Genomic DNA, 18277 nt, shown 5'->3' with positions numbered 1-18277 from the left:
AAGGTGTTGCTGGGCAAATTGGTTTTTGGTGAATTGGCTTTGGGCTAGTGGGTGGTGGCATCAAAATAGGGATGGGGGCTGTGACCCAGGTGGATAAAGACCCCACACACAGCCAGAGTCACAGGGCACATCTGGAGCACCACAGAAGGCCTCTCATAGCAGAGGCCTCTGGGTGGCTCTTGAAGGCGCACATGAGCCTGGCTGTGGGAAGAGTGGGCGGTATAGCCTGCCACGTGTAGTGAGTGGGTTCTGCCCTACACGAAGGCACGTGGTCGAGGGATCCAGCCCACACCCTCCAGCTACGAGGATGGAGCACCTTCTTCTAGTTCTCTCACGGGCACCGGTGGGCTGGTGGTTGCCTGGGCTGTAACAGTGAATTGTAAAAGGAGCACTGGACCAGGAGCCAGGAGGCTGGACCCTGATTCCAACTCTGCCATGGTTTTCAGGATGGGAGCCCGAATTACCCTCTCTGTGCCTCAGTTTTCCCATCTATAAGATGAAGTGTTGGCTAGCCAATTCCAATGGCCCACTCCAGCTCTGATGCTGAGTCTATTCTGAGAGTCTATAAGCAGCTCCTGCATCACCGCTGTGCTCGGCTGGGGCTGGAGAGAATACGCCCTTGGGAGCTTCCACAGGTTAGGGCAACCAGAACAAACAACATTCTTCCAGCAGAAGGGCTATTTCAGAGTAACGTGCACTTGGTTCAGGGTCAGAGCTTCCCGCATTGCTTTTTCCGTGCAGCTCCCTTTTGAAGGCTTCGGTTGAGCCTTGCTGAGTAAGTCAGCTGGCCCCCTATCCTCACAAGATGGATGTGATCCTACCTGTTCCATCTCTCTTCCCTCTTGCTATAAACCCAACACCAATCAATTTATTGAGCACTGTCCATGTGCAGTTCCCATGCTTCCTGCTTTACCTGTTGACTCATTGAACCCTGACCTCCATGCCCCAGGGATGCTGCAGTTGCCATTTTGCAAGGTTAAGGAACAGGGGCCTCCAATTCCACAATACCACATATAACCAAGCAGGATTTGAACTCAGATGGTTCTAAAGTCCATAGGCCCTCGTAGAATTTCCACCTCTTTTGTAGGTGAGGAAACTGAAGCATGGAGTGGGGATGCCACTTGCCCAGCCACTCAGCAAGTTAGCAAAAAGATGACTTTTTTTAGAGGCTGAGAAGGCTCCCTCTCTATTCACAAGCCTTCTCAACTCCCCCCATCCCTTCAAAGCCTGGGAGATTCTGTATTTTGTCAATTTCCTGTGGTTCAGTGGACACACTGCCCAACTCTCCACCATTGTCTAGGTTCCTCCCCTGAGCCATGCCAAGGCCAGGTGCTCCCGGGAGAAGGTTGGCACCCTTCCTGTAGGAAGAGGCACACAGGGCAGCCTACATGAACTCAGTCCAGGGAGCTGGGCTGGGAGGAAGCCTGGCAAATAGGGGGTTGGGGACAGAACAGGTTGTTGGCACTCCATCTGCCTGCCTCAGGCCTCATTCCCAGGGCATCAGCAGTGGCCAGCCCATGCCGCATTGCCTGGGCGGGGCTTTCTCTCCAACCTCCACTTTGCTGGGCAACTTGGGCGAGTCACTCAGCATCTCTATGCTACCCCAAAAACCACAGCCCACCCACTGTGGCAGATATTGAACCAGCCCCTGTCGCCTCACCTGGGAAAGACGCTTTATTTCTGAACCACAGGTCAACCAGTCAGAAACAGGGCTTCTTCGCATTCTTTATCTTTATGGTGGATTCCTCCCAGAGCTGGCATTTACTCACACGCATTAAAAATTCGAAGAACAAAGTACAACAGAGAAGTTCTGACTTCCTGTGGGTTGCGGAGGCAAGAGGAGGGAACAATTAGCTGCTTTGTTTCCAGGGTTGCTGTTTGTCACTGTCAATGGCATTATTAAGGAATTATGATATTAGAGATTGGATAACCATTTGATATACATAGTAAAACATTTCAATTATGGTGTTTCTGGAAAGTGCTGTCCTCATCTGTTACAGGAATTTACCAAGTGCCTTTTAATTAAGTCAGTTCTAAATGAGACAGCTCCTCGGTACGGTAATTTTCTGAATGAAGCTACCCTGAAGTACTAATTAGTTTGTTTTTAATACTTAATTTACTCTGCCAACATGGTGGCTTGGGTGGGGCTTACCTGCTGGAACTGGATGAGGTCTCCCTGGCAGCACAGTATGCAGCGGGCACTCTCTCCCAGCTGGAGAGATGGAGGGATTTCATTTCACCCTGTCAAGTCCTAAACCGCTTGCTGAACTGACCACAGACTTTAAATTTATCTGGGAAATGCCTCAGCCACTGCCCCTCCTCCTGATCAACCCAAGGAAGCCACTTGCTCCCCACAGGAAGACGGGGTGAGCTGTCTTGGACTGGAGTGGCTGCCCCATCACTAGAGGTGTCAAGCAGAGGGCATTTGGGCGCTGGGTAGGAAAGTGGGCTGGGTGATCTGAGAGGTCCCTTCCTGCTCAGCATCCCTCTGATGGTTCCTTTATTATTCATTGTTATGTCAGTCACCAAACATTATTGAGGCCCCTCTCTGTGCACATAAATGAAGAGCAAAGAGGGGTAGGATCCTGCCTTGGTGGTGCCCAGGGTGTAGCTGCAAGGATGGGGGGGTGGTGGCGGTAACCAGTGTTAAGTGGCCACTGAGGAGACAGGCAGGGGGCTCTGGGAGCACGGGGCAGGGGCAGGGAGGCTCCGCATGGAAGTCACAGGGAGGGTTGGAGGGTAGGCCTGGGAAATTGCTCAGGAATAGGAGTTAGACCCGGCTGTGGCCCCCACTGGGTGATTTGACCTGAGGGAGGACGGGCCACGGGAAGAGTTTGCAGCCCTGGGGCAGGCAGGAGAAATGGTGAACTCTTCCCCCACCTTGCATGTGTGCGTGTGTGTGCGTGTGTGTGTGCGTGTGTGTGTGTGTGTGTGTGTATACACACACATTTGGGTCCTCATGATGCATAAGAATAATTGCTTATTTGTTTTTCATTGTGTTTTCTTTTTATTTAAAAATAAAGACACACTTGTAAAAGCATCACACAATACAGGAACACATAGGTTAAAAAGTGCAAGTGGCCCATGATCTCAATTATCAGTCCTCTCCCAGAGAAAACCACCATTAACAGCCTTCTAGACCTTTCCTATGTGTGTGTGCACATGTGTGCACGTGCACACACACAAAGGACTTTGCTTGTTTAATAGGGTCATAGGAAACAGGTGGTTCTGTGACTCATTTTCACTTTACGACATACCCCAAACGTCTGTGCATATCATTTGGCTCATACAGATCCACCTCACTCTTTAACAGCTGTGAGCTTTCAGTAGCAGAGTCTAGTTGATTTACGCATCCCTGTGCTGATGGACATTAAGGCTGTTGTCATTTTTTTTTACAATTGCAAACAAAGCTGCAGTGAACATTCTTGAACACAACTTTTTGTGTTATATACAAATGCTCAGAACTGCAAACTTTTTATACCATTGTGTACATTTTGCTATATGAATTGTTCTCAGAAGCGTACTGCTGGATCAAAAGATACCTGTCTTTTAATAGTTATCAGATGCCGCCAAGTGGCCCTTCTGAAACAGGCTGGGCCCCTTGCTCCCTGCCATTTTCGTACCATAGAACCTGTTTTCCTACATTCTCTTCAGCACTGGGTGTTATTAGTCCCTTCAATTTTGTGCCAATGTGACGAGCAGAAAAGAAGAAGGTTCTGCTCACTGTTTTCACTTCTGCCTTTGTTTGCTAAGTAAATAATGAAAGCAGGCTGATGAGTGGCTGGAGGGCCCAAGTTGGCAGCCTGGCTGTCCCTGGCTGACCTGGGGCCCTGGCTCTTAAGACCTCCTGGGAGACCTTGGGCAGACCACCACCGCACCGGTGTTCCAGTCAGGGCTGATGGGGACGGAGGGGACCTAAGCAGGCAGGGTCTTCCTGAGACAGAGGCCCCCAACACAGCAACACTGGCCTGGGCTCTGAAGGCCTCTGGAAAAGCCACTCTCCAGGGGGCTTCAGGCCCAGCACAGAGGCTCTGGCCCCCCTTGCCCCTCCCCATGTGCAGAGGCCAGCTCAGCCAAGGAGTCAGGGTGGGCTTCCCCATACCCGCAGGGTCCATCGGGGTCTGGGCCCAGCACTCCTGGACAGAACAGGTGAGCCTGGGTGACTCAGCACCGCCATGGTCGGCAATGGTCCAGGAGTCACAGAATACAGGCCTTCCGTCTGAGCAGGCTTTGTCAGCCTGCAGGGCGGCCACACTGGCAGGGAGCTGCAGAGCTCTAGGCTTCGGGCGCTGGGGAAAGCAAGGCCGGGACAGAAGTGGGAAACTGGGCACTCTTACACCTCCCCTCCCAGCCAGCCAACGGCTCCAGGGCCACAGAGCCAAGACCCCGCTTCAGGGGTGTGAGCCCAGGAGGAAGGCTTGGACATGCTCCAACCCACGTCTTCCCCGGCTCCAGACCAAGAGGAAACTGGCTGGCGTCAGAGCCCAGTGGAGGTTCAAAGCTCACGTCTTCCAACCAAAACTACAGGAGAGTCCAACCAGGGCGCCTGCCATGTGCAGTGGGTGTTCGACCCTGCCCCTGCCCTCCAAGATGTCCCCCCCACACCCCTAGGGCCTGGAGCAGGCTTGCTCGCAGGGCCAGGAGGCCAGGGTCAAAGGCACCCTACCAATGGGAACTGACATTTCAGACCTGCTGAGCATGGGCACATCTCTGAGCCATTTCAGCAGCAAGGGCTTCCATAGCTCTCAGAGAACTGGGTGAGTCTTCTGTGCCAGAATAATGAAGCCAAATGCACCCTCCCCCTCCCAACCCAACCCTGCCCCCTACAACATTCCTTTAGTCCAAGAACAGACTCTCAGCAACACAAACTTAAATGCTACCCAAGTTTGATGTCTTGTTTGTTTTCTCTTGTTATAAATGTTTGATTGTGTGGCTGAAGGTGACGCAGAAAGACACAAGCAGCAAGGAATGAGGGCCAAAGCCGGGCTCGGGCAGAGGCCCAGGGAGACTGTGTGTCTCCTTCAGGAGCAATCACGCCCCCACCAGGGCTCCATCCTTCACTCTCCGGACCGTGAAATCTACAGGCCTCCCTGCACCCTACACACCCTCCAGGGCCCGAGCTGCTCCACTAAGAGCCTCTGCTGGGGATGAACATTTTTTTTAACACGCTAGGCTGCGGCCCTCCAAAACTGCATGGAACAAGCTGAATACAGACTCTAATGAGCATGTGTTGGGCACAATGAAGCCAAGGGCGGGGCTAATGAGAGACAGATCCCTTACCTTTGCAGCTGTAAACTTGGTGCCATTTCTTAGGAACCAGCAATAATGGTCACCATGTATTGAGTGGCATCAGTGCTCCAGCCACCATGTTGATGCGCCTCACACACATTATTCCAGCCCGTGCTCAACCACCCACCCAGTGCCAGGAGCTTGCACCCCCGTGCCTGACCCAGGGCCTGGCACCAGGAGGTTCTCACTCAGGAGTATTGCTGAATGAGCAGCGAGAAGGACACAGATAAGGAAATCGAAGCTCTACTCAATCAAGGTACTCTGCCCAAACATTTCTTTTCTGATAATCATTTTCCTTTTGGAGATTGTCAATAGACATATTTTGCTTTATTTTTTTCTTTTAATTTTGAAGCATTTGAAACACATAAAAAAAGTACACAAAATAATATGATAGATCAAACTCCATTTTAAAAAAAAGCAAAGAATTTATGAATGCAACATCCAGGGTAGGGCTTACCTCTGGGCTGAGAAACAAAGGGTGAAGAAGGAAGATACAGGTAGTGAACGGAGGGGTCACAGGGCTCATTTTTAAGTTGTCCTTCATAAATCACATATATGTTGCATAAATCATTCTATGTGTATTATGTACACATACAGAAACATCTTTTTAAATAAAACGACGTAACATATTTTTACCCATCATCCAGATTTGTTAATAAGATTTTATTTTATTTGCTTCAGATCTCCTCATTCAGACATTTGGCTAAAGCTGGTCCTCCATCCTGTTCCCCATCTTCTCTCCTGGAGATAATAGTTAAGATTTTTAGGGGCTGGCCCCGTGGCTGAGTGGTTAAGTTCACACGCTCCGCTGCAGGCGGCCCAGTGTTTCGTTGGTTCGAATCCTGGGCGCGGACATGGCACTGCTCATCAAACCACGCTGAGGCAGCGTCCCACATGCCAAAACTGGAGGGACCCACAACTAAGAATATACAACTATGTTCTGGGGGGCTTTGGGGAGAAAAAGGAAAAAAATAAAATCTTTAAAAAAAAAAGATTTTTATATCACATTGGTATGTTGACCTTATATCCAGCCATCTTACTGAGCTCTTAGTTCTGTTTATCTGTAGATTTCCTTGAATTTTTATGTAGACAATCATGCCATCTGCACATAAAATTGCAATTTTTTCTTCTATTGTAATGTTTATTTTTTTAATTTCTTTTTCTTGTCTTACTCTGCCAGCTAAAACACATAGTACACTGTTGAATGGTATTAGCAATAGCAGGTAGATTTCTCTCATGTCTGATTTTGAAGGAAATGCCTCAAATACTTCACCATCAAGGATGTCATTTGCTGTTGGTATTTGATAGATGTCCTTTATCAGGAATTTCCCTTCAATTCTGAGTTGGACAAGAGTTTTTATAACGAATGATGTTAAATTTTTATCTAATGCTTTTTTCCATTTGCATCTATTGAGATGATCATATGGGTTTTCTTTTTTACTTTGTTTATTTGGTAAGTTACTTTGGGTTTTCTAATTTTAAACTGTCCTTGTATTTCTGCTGGATCAGTTATGTATATACTCAGTTTGCTAATATTTCACTTTTGATTTTTGCCTTTCTCTTCATAAGTGAAATTGACCTATAGTTTTCTTTTCCCATATCATCCTTGACCAGCTTGCATATCAGGATTATATTAACCTCATATAGTTAATCAGGAGACATTCCTTCTTTTTCAACTTTCTGGAACAGTTTAAATAAAAGGAGGATATCTGTTCCTTGAATAATTTGGCAAAATCACCTATAAAACTGTCTGGGCCAGTTGTTTTTCAGTATGTTGGAGGGTTCTTGCTTTTTTTTTTAATAAACATTTAATTTTGGAATATACATATTTTTTTTTTGGTGAGGAAGATTTGCTCTGATTTAACATCCATTGCCAATCTTCCTCTTTTTTTGCTTGAAGAAGATTAGCCCTAAGCTAACATCTGTGCCAATCTTCTATTTTGTATGTGAGTCACTGCCACAGCATGGCTTGGCAAGTGGTATAGGCGCGCACTCGGGATCCAAACCCGCAAACTCAGGCCATCAAAGTGGAGCATGCATGACTTAACCACTGAGAAAAGTTTTGCAAAGATAGCAAAGAGGGCTCCCCTGTACCTTTCACCTGGTTTCCCCTAATACTGGTATAAGAGTACATAACCATGGTACATTTGTCAAATAATATATCATTACTACATGTTACAATGCAGTAATGTACACTGGTATATTACTATTAACTAAACTCCAGACTTTATTTGAATTTCACCAGTTTTTTCACAACGTCCTTTCTCTGCTCCAGCATCCAATGTGGAATCCCACATTATATTTACAGAAGGTTAATTTTTATGTTTACTTTATAGTTTTGGTTGATAGTTATAGTAACAGGCCCCCAGTGAATGCCAATCCCTGTATTCTTACCAATGTATAATCCTTCCCACGTTGATTCAGTGACTTGCTTTGGCCAAGATTTGATATTATTTGGCCAGTGACACATTGGAAAATGCAACACAAGCAGAAGCTTGAAAATACTTGTGCGTTGGGGCTTGCCCCATTCTGCTGCTTGCTGGAAATCCTCTGCTAACATGAGAAGCCCAAATTAAGCTTATGGAGAAGTGTGACTCAGCTGATGGCCAGCATCAACTGCCAGACATGTGAGGAAGGCCATCCTGGACCATCCAGACCCAGCAGAGCTACCAGATGTCTGCCACTGCCAGAGCCACCCAGGGTGAGACGAGCAGAAGACTCGTTCTTACAATAATACCTGGCTAACCTGCTGACCCATGCACTCATGAGCCAATAAAGTGGTCGTTGTTTTAAGACACCATGTTTAGGGAGATTTTGTTACTCAGCAATAGATAACTGCTAGAAAGTATATGGAACTATTCTGTTTTTCTATAACTTCTTGAATCAGTTTTGGACATTTACATGTTTCTAGAAAATTATCCATTAATTTTGAAATTTCAAATTTATTGGCACAAAGCTGCTTATAGTATTTTCTCATAATTAAAAAAACTCTACTGTATCTTTTATTACATTCACTCTTTAATTATTTTAAATTAATTCATTTAGTAAATTAATATAGTATTTCTTGTTCGTTTTCTCTCTCTTTTTTTTTTTTCGGTTGGTCCATCTTGCCAGAGGTTGTCTTGGTCTTTTCAAAGAACCAACTTTTACTTTTGCTTATTTCTCTATTGCTTCTGTGTTTTTTATTTTGTTCATTTCCATTCTTACCCCCTTTTCACTACTTTCTTCAGGTTATTCTGTTTTTTTTTCTAATTCTTGAGTTGGAAGCTCAGCTTATTACTTTTTAGTCTTCTTCTTTTTCTAATATATTTTTAAAGGATATAGATTTCTCTTTAATAATTGCTCTGATTCCCATAAATTTTCTTATATGTTTCGATGTCCTCCATTTTCAAAGATTTTATAATTTCTTTTATGATTTCTTCTTTTCCCTTTTTGCTTGAGGAAGATTGTCACTTAGCTAATATCTGTGTCAATCTTCTTCTATTTTTAATGTGGGATGCCACCACAACATGGCTTGACAAGCAGTGCTAGGTCCATGCCCCGGATCTGAACCTGCAAACCCCAGGCCACCAAAGGCCATCATGCAGACTTAACCACTATGCTACCAGGACGGCCTCAAGATGAAAATTTTTATCTCTCACATAAAAGTCCTAGCTGATATGATGGCTGTCCGTAAATTATCAGGGGCCAGTCTCCTTTCTTATTGCTCTGTCATGCTCAATACGCATCTTATGGTACAAGATAGATGATCTAGCTCCTGCTAGTACGTCTAAACTCCAGCCAACTAAAAGAGAAAAAGAAGAAAGAGAAGGGAATTTCCCTTCCTTTTAACGGCAATCCAGAAGCTGCAGGACCACTTCTGGTCACACATCATTTGCCACATCTATATATAAGGCAAAATGAAAGATGATACAGACTTGAAATCTGCTTAGCTAAAAATTCTCTTACCATTTGAGAAAGGGAGAACAGACATCAAGGGTTAGGTAATACTTTCAGCCACATCTGCCATTCTAGTTTGTGTTTCTATCTACAATGTTTCCTTTGCTGCTTTTGCCCCTCTTTTCCTGCTTGTGATTGCTTTGATCAAATTTTCTGATCTTTATTTTCCCTACCACGTTAGAAATTTGGCATTTTGATTCTTATACTTTTAGTAGTTGTCTTTATATTTTTTAACATACATAACTATTTTAATAAAATGTAAATCTAAATATAAAACATTAGCCATACCTCGGAGGCAGATCTTGGTTTTATGGAACCTGAAGCTTATTCAGTTTGGAAGTCTTCTTTAAGAAAAAGGAGTCCAGCAGCTTGTGCTTCCTTAGCTTTACAATAAATTCACTTTCTGCTCTACTCTTTTCCAAAACAACAGAAGGATCCTAGAACGTTTTTCTCTGTCTATCCTGTTCCATCTCATCCATTGTTGTTGCCTAGTACTTTTCCCTTTCTTGTTTTTAAATCCTCCGTAATCGGTTGCCATTATAATTGTTGCTTTTCATCTACAGGGCTTGTTTAGATTCACCCATACGTATACTTTTTCCCCTCAACATTGCTTCTTTCATTCTACTCTTTGCTTCAGGGTTTAATGTCTTTCTTTCTGAGGAACATCCGCAGGCAGTTCTTTCAATGAGGGCATGGAAGTGAACATCTCTCTCATTCCTTTTTTGTCTGAAACGTCTTTATTTTGCCCTCATTCTTGAACAACATGTGGTTTAGGATAGAATTTGGGGATGACAATTCTTTTCCCTGGGCACTTTGAAGAGAGTATTCTCATCTCCTTTGTTGCTGAGGAGAAGGCTGTTTAATTATCATTTCTTTGTAGGTAATTTTTCTTTTTTCTGTGGTTTCTTTTAGGATTTTCTCACTGTCTTTGGTGTCACGAAGTTTCACTACAATGTGGCAGGGTAGAGAGTGATTCGTATTTTCTCTGCTCAGAAATCACTGTGCCACTTCAATCTGAGGATTCACGTATCCATCCGTTCTGAAAAATAGGCGCTGTCAGCTCTTTGCATATTGCCTCTTTCCCACTCGCTCTGCTGTCTTCTGAAATCCTTATTAGAGATGTTTGACCTGCTTATCTATGCTCTGTGTATCTTGAGCTCCATTACTCATTTATTTTCAATCTTTTAAAGATCTCTATGTTAAACTGGTACATTCATCTAAGGTGAATTTAGAACAGCAAAAAAGTTCTCTAGGAGGTAATTTTTGCGTGTTTTAGTAAAAGCAAATTTTACTTAGTAGCAGTACGCTTGGGGGGCCCCAGCAAAACTCCCGCCCACAGAGCCAGCCCCTAGGTTTTGCTGTACTTTCAGAAGAAAACAAAGATGAATGTTAAAGAAATCAGAAGCATAGAATGACTTAGGGTAGTAAACTGCCAAGATAGAGACAAGAACATCAAAAGATCAGCAAAACTAACTAGAGAAAAGGGAAATTTTTTTAGTGTTCTCTAAACCTTATGGTGAAGACTGAGAGGCCCATTTCAGTGACGGTAGCCATTTCAGTTGGGCTCGAACCCTCTGAACACATCCCAAGACAACAGACCTCTCCTAACACTTCTCTCCTACCCTCCGTGCCTAACAATTCAGGACGGTTCTTAACCTGTGAGGGGCCAGCCATGAATGGATTGGGGATGGCGGGATGATGACCACGCAGAGGTGGAGGGACTCTCCCACAGCTAGTAATCACCACCTTTTAGGAAGAAAGTTGAACGTTTGACAAGTCCAAGCCCTATGGAAGATCCCTCCATCACCCCAGTTCTCCTGAGCAGCATCAGAGAGAAGAGAAGGGTGGAAAAACCAGACCGGGGACATCTGAGAAATGGGACTATGGCCAGGGTCATGTTCCTGCTTTCTAACATTTCTAATACTTCTCATTTCTCTGCTCTTGAGGTTTTGGGTTGCAATAGAGATGTTTGCATGCTGATGGTAGCAGAGAAGCCAAGAATGCCTGGGTCCTTGCAACACCCTGAAGGGACATCTAGCCAGCAGCAGGCAGAGCCCAAGGGAGCCTGCTCAGGAGGGTTCTGCTCTGCATACAATCCCCTTCCCATTTTCCACTCCACGACTGTATACATGCTCTGCAAACTGGAAGGAGCAATGTACTACGGAAGGACAGTGTCCTGCCCTACTCCATCTCAGACCTACAAGCCATCCGTCATGCCCCAAGGCGCCAGCATTCTCTTCTGTGAAATGAGGATAGCAATAATTGCCCACCCAGCCCACTTAACAGGCTGGAGGCCTGTTTTGAAACATGAGAAAAATAAAGTGTTGTGAGTCTTTGTGGGGTGCTACTCAAATTCATAAAAATTATTGAGAAACCTGTCAAAAGTTTGTTTTATATTCTTAGAACTGAATTTTTATCTAAATAAAATCTATTTTAAAATACATGATTATGGTATAAAGTATGGAAAATTTCAGAAAAGTCTAGGACAATAATAGTCACCCTTTATTTCAGCAACCAGATAAAACTACTATTAATAATTTGATATCCTATACCCTCTGGTCTTTTTTCTATAACAGGTATATATAGTTGTTGCTTTTATTTAATACCAAGAGCATTTTTTGATAGTAAATATTCCTCTATATCATCATGGTTAATGCTTTGAAGTCATGGATTTTTCCACTGGGTATCTGGCTGGTGGTAAACTGGTTAATCAGTGAATATAACCAATCTCTACCCAGCCCTGGTGGTCTAGCGCTTAAGATTCGGGCTCTCACCAACCCGGCCTGGGTTCATTTCCCCGTCAGAGAACCACACCACCCGTCTGTCAGTCGTCCTACTGTGGTGGCTACTGTTGCTGAGATGCTGAAAGCTTTGACACCGGTGTTTCAAATACCAGCAAGGTCACTCAAGGTGGACAGGTTTCACTGGAGCTTCCAGACTAAGACAGATTAGGAAGAAGGACCTGACCACCCACTTCCGGAAAAAAATTGGTTAGCCAACGGAAGCACTAGGAGAGGATGGCGCAAGAAGACCAGGCAGGATTCAGCTCCTCTGTACGCAGGGCTCGGCTAGGAGTTGGAATCCACTGGAAGGCGCTAACGACAAAACCAGTCTCTACTGCTGAGTATTTCCAAGATTTCCCAATTCTAAACAACGCTCCCATGTGTTGTATGTACAGACATCTTTGTACCTATCTGTCATTATTTTCTTAGCAGCAATGAAATTCGCGTCTGGATCAAAGGTCTGCGTGGTTTTTAAGTATTCATACAAATATGTTGCCAAAACGGCCCGTTGGGTTTTCGTTGAAAACTCGTCCCCGCATGCCCCACCCCGGCCGACTGCTCAGTGCTTAGCGCAGCCCGCCCCCCGCCCCACTTCCTCCAGGGGAACCTGCGGGTGGGGGCTCTGATTGTCCCACCCTAAGTGTGGAGGAGGTACCCAATCATGAAAGAGGTTTTGGGGGCTAACCCTGCACACCTCGGCTCTGGGACCCTGGAGTCGAATTCCTCCGGAGCAGCCCCTCGGCCGGGCCTTCCCGGGGCTGAATTTACAAAGAGTGCGCAGCAGGTGCCACGGGGCGCATTCCCATGCAAAGCGATAGGCCACTGCCAGGGTGCGGGCGCAGCGGGGGCGGCGCCGCTCTGGGGAGGGGGACTGCGAACGCGGCCACTTCAAAGCCGCTCCGTTTGGGGCAAGCAGAGGAAGAGGCCGGACTCGGAGGCCCACAAAGGGAAGCCTCTCCGGGCTGCGCCCCTTCCCCCGCTCCCCCGGAAGGGGCGCGTGTGGCCAGCCCGTGCGGCGCTGTGTAGGTGGGGACATCCTTCTCGCCCAGCCTTGGGGGGACGCCCTCCTCCGCGGCCTCCGACTCAGGCCCACCCAGGGACCCGACCTGCAGACCCTCGGCGCCTCCAGCCTGGGGCACTTTTGGTCCGAAACACGGGTCGCGAACGCCGAAGACCAGCCCCACGCAGACCAAAAGTAACACTCTGAGCTTTTCCACCGTGCAGAATTCCCCCACTTTCGACTTTCGCTTTTTGGGTTAGCAGCGAGTATGTTGAAAGAAACGAGAAGTTAAGTTTTGAGTCTGAAAGGATTAAAATCCCCCTCTCAGTTCCACTATTACTGCAGAGTTGGAGAGCGAAGGGGGGCGGATGGGTGGGTGACGGAATCCTGGACACAGCACGCCCGTGCCCTGAGCGCGCGCCGCCAGACCTTGGGCCCGGCCCAGAGATCCCCGCAATCCCCTCCGCCGTGGGAAAGGAGAAGCCAGGCCCCTCTCTACACGCCCCTCGCGGCCAGGCCGGTCCCAAGGTAACCCCTGCATAGAGGCAGAGTTTTCCCAAGAGCCCCTTTCACATCTGAAGTTGCGCAGAGGTTGCTCCTGGCCGTGGGAGCCAGCCCCGCTACAGCTGTGGCAGGGCAGGAAGGCCTCAAATAGTTGTGTAGCTGTCCCTAGGGTCCAGCCCCCACATCCCGGGAATGCGCAGCTTGAGCCCGACTTGTAGACACGGTGTAAGACATTCATTTGTTCCCTTATTCAACAAGGGTCTGTTAGGCTCTTACTGGTGGCTAGGTGCTGAGACTACAACATGAACAAATCAGGTAAGACAGTCAAGACTGTAGACATAACCCAAGAGAGAGGAACCCAGGCACAGGCCTACTGCAGACACTCCTGCGTCCGGATCCAAACTTTGCCCCACTGAAGGAGAGGGACCAGGGACCACCCTCCAGGGCACGGAGGGAGCTCCCATCCCTCCCACTGGGTTTGTGGCAGGATGGCTGAGGCTTCCTTCCTCCTCCCTTCCGATACCTGCAACAAACACAGGAGCCAGGGGCCCAGAGGAAGCTTCTTTCTGATGATCAAGGTTGCTAATGTTCATGGACATCAAAGGGGGTTAAGGGGCAAGGAGCCTGTTGAGCCAAGGGTGTCAAAATTCAGCTCTGGGTGGAGGCACTGGCCAAATGCCCTTTGGGATCTGACCCTCAGCCTGCAACTTGACCATCCTCAGGTGCAGAAGTGTCGCTCTCAAAGCCACCAAGAAGGCCTGGCAGGGGGGATGTTTTTAGTTCCAAGGGTCCAGGCTCCAGATTCCCTAACCCCTACTCCAGCAAAGTTCTGCCCTAACCGCAGTGTGACCTCCTGCAGTCCAGCTGGGAATAGAGACAGCCTGCCTCAGGGTCCTGAAACCTCAAGATCTTTAGAAGACCCTCTCTGGGGGTGTGGTCTCCTGTTGTTTCTTTTATGAAAACCCCAGAGTTCTCCCCAATCACACTGTGTAAACAGCTCACCACCAGCCTCAAAGCCCTCTATTAGGCTCCACAGGGAAGAATGGGGTGAAGTGCAGGGCTGGGGGGTTGGGGCCCAGGAAAGGCTGGTCCCACAGGGTGTGTCTAGAGTCAAGAAGCCCCAGGCTTCCAAGCCCAGCTGGAACATCTGAGCAGACAGCCTTGCTAGCCAGACCCCTGGACCCATTACCAGTGCTCTGAAGGGCGCTGCCAGTTAGAACACTCACTTCTCAGCAGAGGGAGGGGCCCGGGATGAATTCTCCCCAGAACATTGTCTCCCAAGGGTGAGGTGACTCTTTAAGCTGATGGAGGCTGAGTAGCCAACACCCTGAGGCAGTGATTCTCACAGTAAGGTCCCAGGCTTACTTGGGAACTTGCTAGAAATGCAAATTCTCAGACCCACCGCAGATACCCTGAGTCAGAAATTCCAGGGGTCTGGCCCAGCAATCTGTATCTTACAAAGCTCTCCAGATGACTTTCATGCACAATAAGGCTTAAGCACCACTGTTCTGGGGTGAGGAAGACATACTATTTCATCTTTCACTTGAATACTTCCTCTGATGGAGATCTCATCACTAACCATGACAGCTATCCTTGAATTGAGCTGGGAGTCATATATAAGGATATTTGCTACAGTATTGCTTGTGATGGTGACAATCTGGAAACAATGTGAATGAATGTTCATCAGTGAGAGAATGGGTAAATAACCTATGGGAATACACACTTGGGAATACTAGGCAGTCATTAAAAAGAACACGGTGGGGGCCAGCCCAGTGGTGTAGTGGTTGACTTCACGTGCTCCGCTTTGGTGACCTGGGATTCACAGGTTGGGACCCCAGGTGCAGACCTAGGATTGCTCGTCAGGCTGTGCTGTGGCAGCATCCCACATAAAATAGAGGAAGACTGGAACAGATGTTAGCTCAGGGCCAATCTTCCTCAAGCAAAAAGAAGAAGATTGTCAACAAATGTTAGCTCAGGACCAATCTTCCTCACACACACAAAAAAAAGGAACAAGGTGGATTTACATACAATGATGTGCAAAGATCTCCAAGATGTACCATTAAGTGAAAAAGGAAGTTGCTAAATAATACAGAGAATTCATATTTATGTAAAGAAAAACACTGTACACCAAACTAAATGATCTATATTTGTATCTACATACATATGAATGAAAATGCACTGACAAAGACTAGAAGAGGACCCACCCGACTGACACCCACCAGGTAGGGGACTGGAATGGGAGAACTCTAGCTTTAGGCCTGCTGTTTACTTTCTTTTCCAATATCTGAATTATTTACATCATTAAAAGTCGATTTTAAAGAACGAATAAAAACTTTGAAATTAAATCTGATTTGAAAAAGGAAGTTAAACCAAGGAGCAGGCCTGCTGGGGTGGGGGCGTCCTGCAACCAGGTGTCAGGCGCAGAGCCCGGCTGGGAGTCAGGCTCCGGAGTTCGGACCCTGGTTCATGAACACCAGGTCACGCTGGGAAGAGGGAGGAAGCGCTGTCTAGAGCAGGTGGAAGGCAGGAGGTCTCGTTGGCTGAGGGGCTGCTGGTGAGGCCAGGTGGACCTAACCCATAGGGTGTGTGCCGCAGCCTTACTCCTACGGGGCCTCTTTCCCTCCTGGTTCCCCCAAACCCATCCTCATCACTCAGCAGTGGGAGGGCTGTTGGCTTCTCTTTCCCACTTTAAACTCCCACTTGGAGTTTAAAAAAGAAACCTGGAGACGAACGGTGCTTACCCTACCCTGCAGGGAATTGTGTGCGGGTGGAGGGAACTCCAAGCTGATGAGCAGAGATTTGGTACTTGATGGTCTTTGCGTATGCTGTGAAAACGTCCACCGCCGGAGGTTTGTTTCCCCGGGAAACCTAGACAGAGCAAGTGGCACAGTCATGGGTGTCGTGGTGACTGTCCCCAGAACGCGGACCTGGGTCCTTGACCTCTGCTCCAGATCACCTGTAACCTTCCTCAATAGTGTAACTCCTCCCACCGTCTGTCCTTTCAACAGGCCTCAGGGCCTTTTCACACCCTTTTCCCTTGACCTACAATGCTCTCTCTCCCCATACCACCACTCACCAAGATAACGCCTATGAATGCCTCAGACCTCTGCAGAACACTCGCTTCTTGGGGACACCTGCCTGAGTCTCCCAGACCAGGGCATTTCCTGCTGAGGTCAGCCCTTATTTTCCTCTTGGACATCTGCTTTGTATGTAGCACATGCTGCAAAGACATGTTTATGTGTGTCTAATATTTGTGCAATGTCTATTTCCCCATTTCTCTTCCTGGACCCTGAGCCCTGCGTGGGCAAGGCTGAGTCAGCTTTGCTTGCTGCTCCTGGCACCCAGCACAGCCTGGTACGCAGTGAATTCAGGCCCAAGGAGAAGCCGTGGTATGCGGAGGGACTCCAAGCCCAGGCTGAGACTTCTTACCCCACGGCAACCTGCAAAGGGCCCAAGACACAGCCTTTCTTCCCTGGTGGCCAGGTGCATCTGTCATGAGGCAGGAGGCTGGACCAGATGGCCCCAAGGAAGTCATCCCATCCAAAGACCCAAGGCCATTAGGTACAGGAGGCTGAAGAGGCAGGAGAGACAACAACGGGCTCTCCGGGAGCTGAATCAGTTATTTTAAAGAAAGGCAGTTTGCCCTCTCTGAGCCTGATTTGGGTTTCTGTCGGTACCTGACAGTTCTGGGAGGAGGTCTAACTTAATGGCCAGATAATAATTATTACTAAAATGAAAATAAGCACTTAAAGTGTTTCTTCTTTTTGAGAGATGAAACATTTATCCTTAAACCTCCTTGCTCTCCCAATTGCCTGGCAGAGTCTTCCTTCTCTAGCACAGGGAAAAAAAACTTCACCTCAACCTGGTTCAAAAAATCGAAAACTCTAAATCCTTTCAACAGTCTCTTCCTGAACATCTACCATGTGCTGGATGCAGCCCCTACCCTCACAGAGCTTATCCACACGAGAGAGTGATGCAGGGCTCAGCCCATGTACATGGAGCCTGTCCTCCCCACGCTGTCACCTGTACACTTCCCGCCACGCTGGGATGCCCATGGAACTTCATCATCGTCATCATCAACAAGACTAACATATACAGCATTTACTGTGTGTCCAACTCAGTTTAAGAGCTTTATGCGTATTCACTCATTTAATTCTCACAATAACCTTATGAGGCACGTACTCTCCATTGGACAGATGAGGAAACTGAGGCACAGAGAAGAGCTAGGCCTCCCTTTGACCTTCCCAGCACCCATCCAACCCAGGGGAGCCCATTTCTCCAGGAACCAGGAATACTTTCTTCAGAGCTCAGTGAAATGGAATGTGGTTTGTCTGAGTGTGCCAGCCTTTGCCACAGGTCAGATCTCCCACTAAAGCCAGAGAAGGACTTCAAAGGCATTCGACATTCACAGAAAATCCCCTGGAAAGAGACCCTTCCCCTTTGGCCCTGTCCCCTAATCATCAAGACCACAGGACAAGTTCCTTATAAAGAAAGCTGCATCAGGGAGCCCAGGGGACAGGGAGAAGCGGGGAGTCGCTGTCACATGCCAGCTGCTTCCAGACCCGAGTCAGATCCCCTGAGGTTATGAAAGGCGCAGAGAGACGGCTGTCCAGCACACACCTGCCAAGCCCCTTCTCCGTGCTGGACCCTCCTTGACTGGACAGGGCTGGGCTGGCCTGTGGAAACAGAGCCAAATTGGACCCCTGACCCCAGAAGCTGGAAATATACACAGGTGATGCATGCAAAATGGAGCTGCACACAC

At 47.5% G+C, this 18277-nt stretch overlaps 1 protein-coding gene across 3 annotated transcripts in view; it reads right to left on the bottom strand.

The window, feature by feature from the left end:
- Positions 1-18277, bottom strand: part of VDAC1 (voltage dependent anion channel 1) — a 101800-nt gene that overhangs the window by 53460 nt on the left and 30063 nt on the right. Inside the window, exons 1-2 of one of the 3 annotated variants that reach the window (XM_070571042.1) lie at positions 2153-2446; positions 1661-1818 (exon numbers count right to left, since the gene is read on the bottom strand). In XM_070571042.1, coding sequence (XP_070427143.1) covers positions 1661-1723 — 63 coding nt within the window. In that variant the 5' untranslated portion in view covers positions 1724-1818; positions 2153-2446. Of the gene's footprint in view, positions 1-1660; positions 1819-2152; positions 2447-18277 lie in introns of those variants that run through there. The other 2 variants (XM_070571041.1, XM_070571043.1) reach the window with 2 other exon arrangements.

Source organism: Equus przewalskii, chromosome 13 (assembly GCF_037783145.1).
Source record: "Equus przewalskii isolate Varuska chromosome 13, EquPr2, whole genome shotgun sequence".
Lineage (NCBI taxonomy): Eukaryota > Metazoa > Chordata > Mammalia > Perissodactyla > Equidae > Equus > Equus przewalskii.
This window is presented reverse-complemented; position numbering and strand designations above follow the sequence as displayed.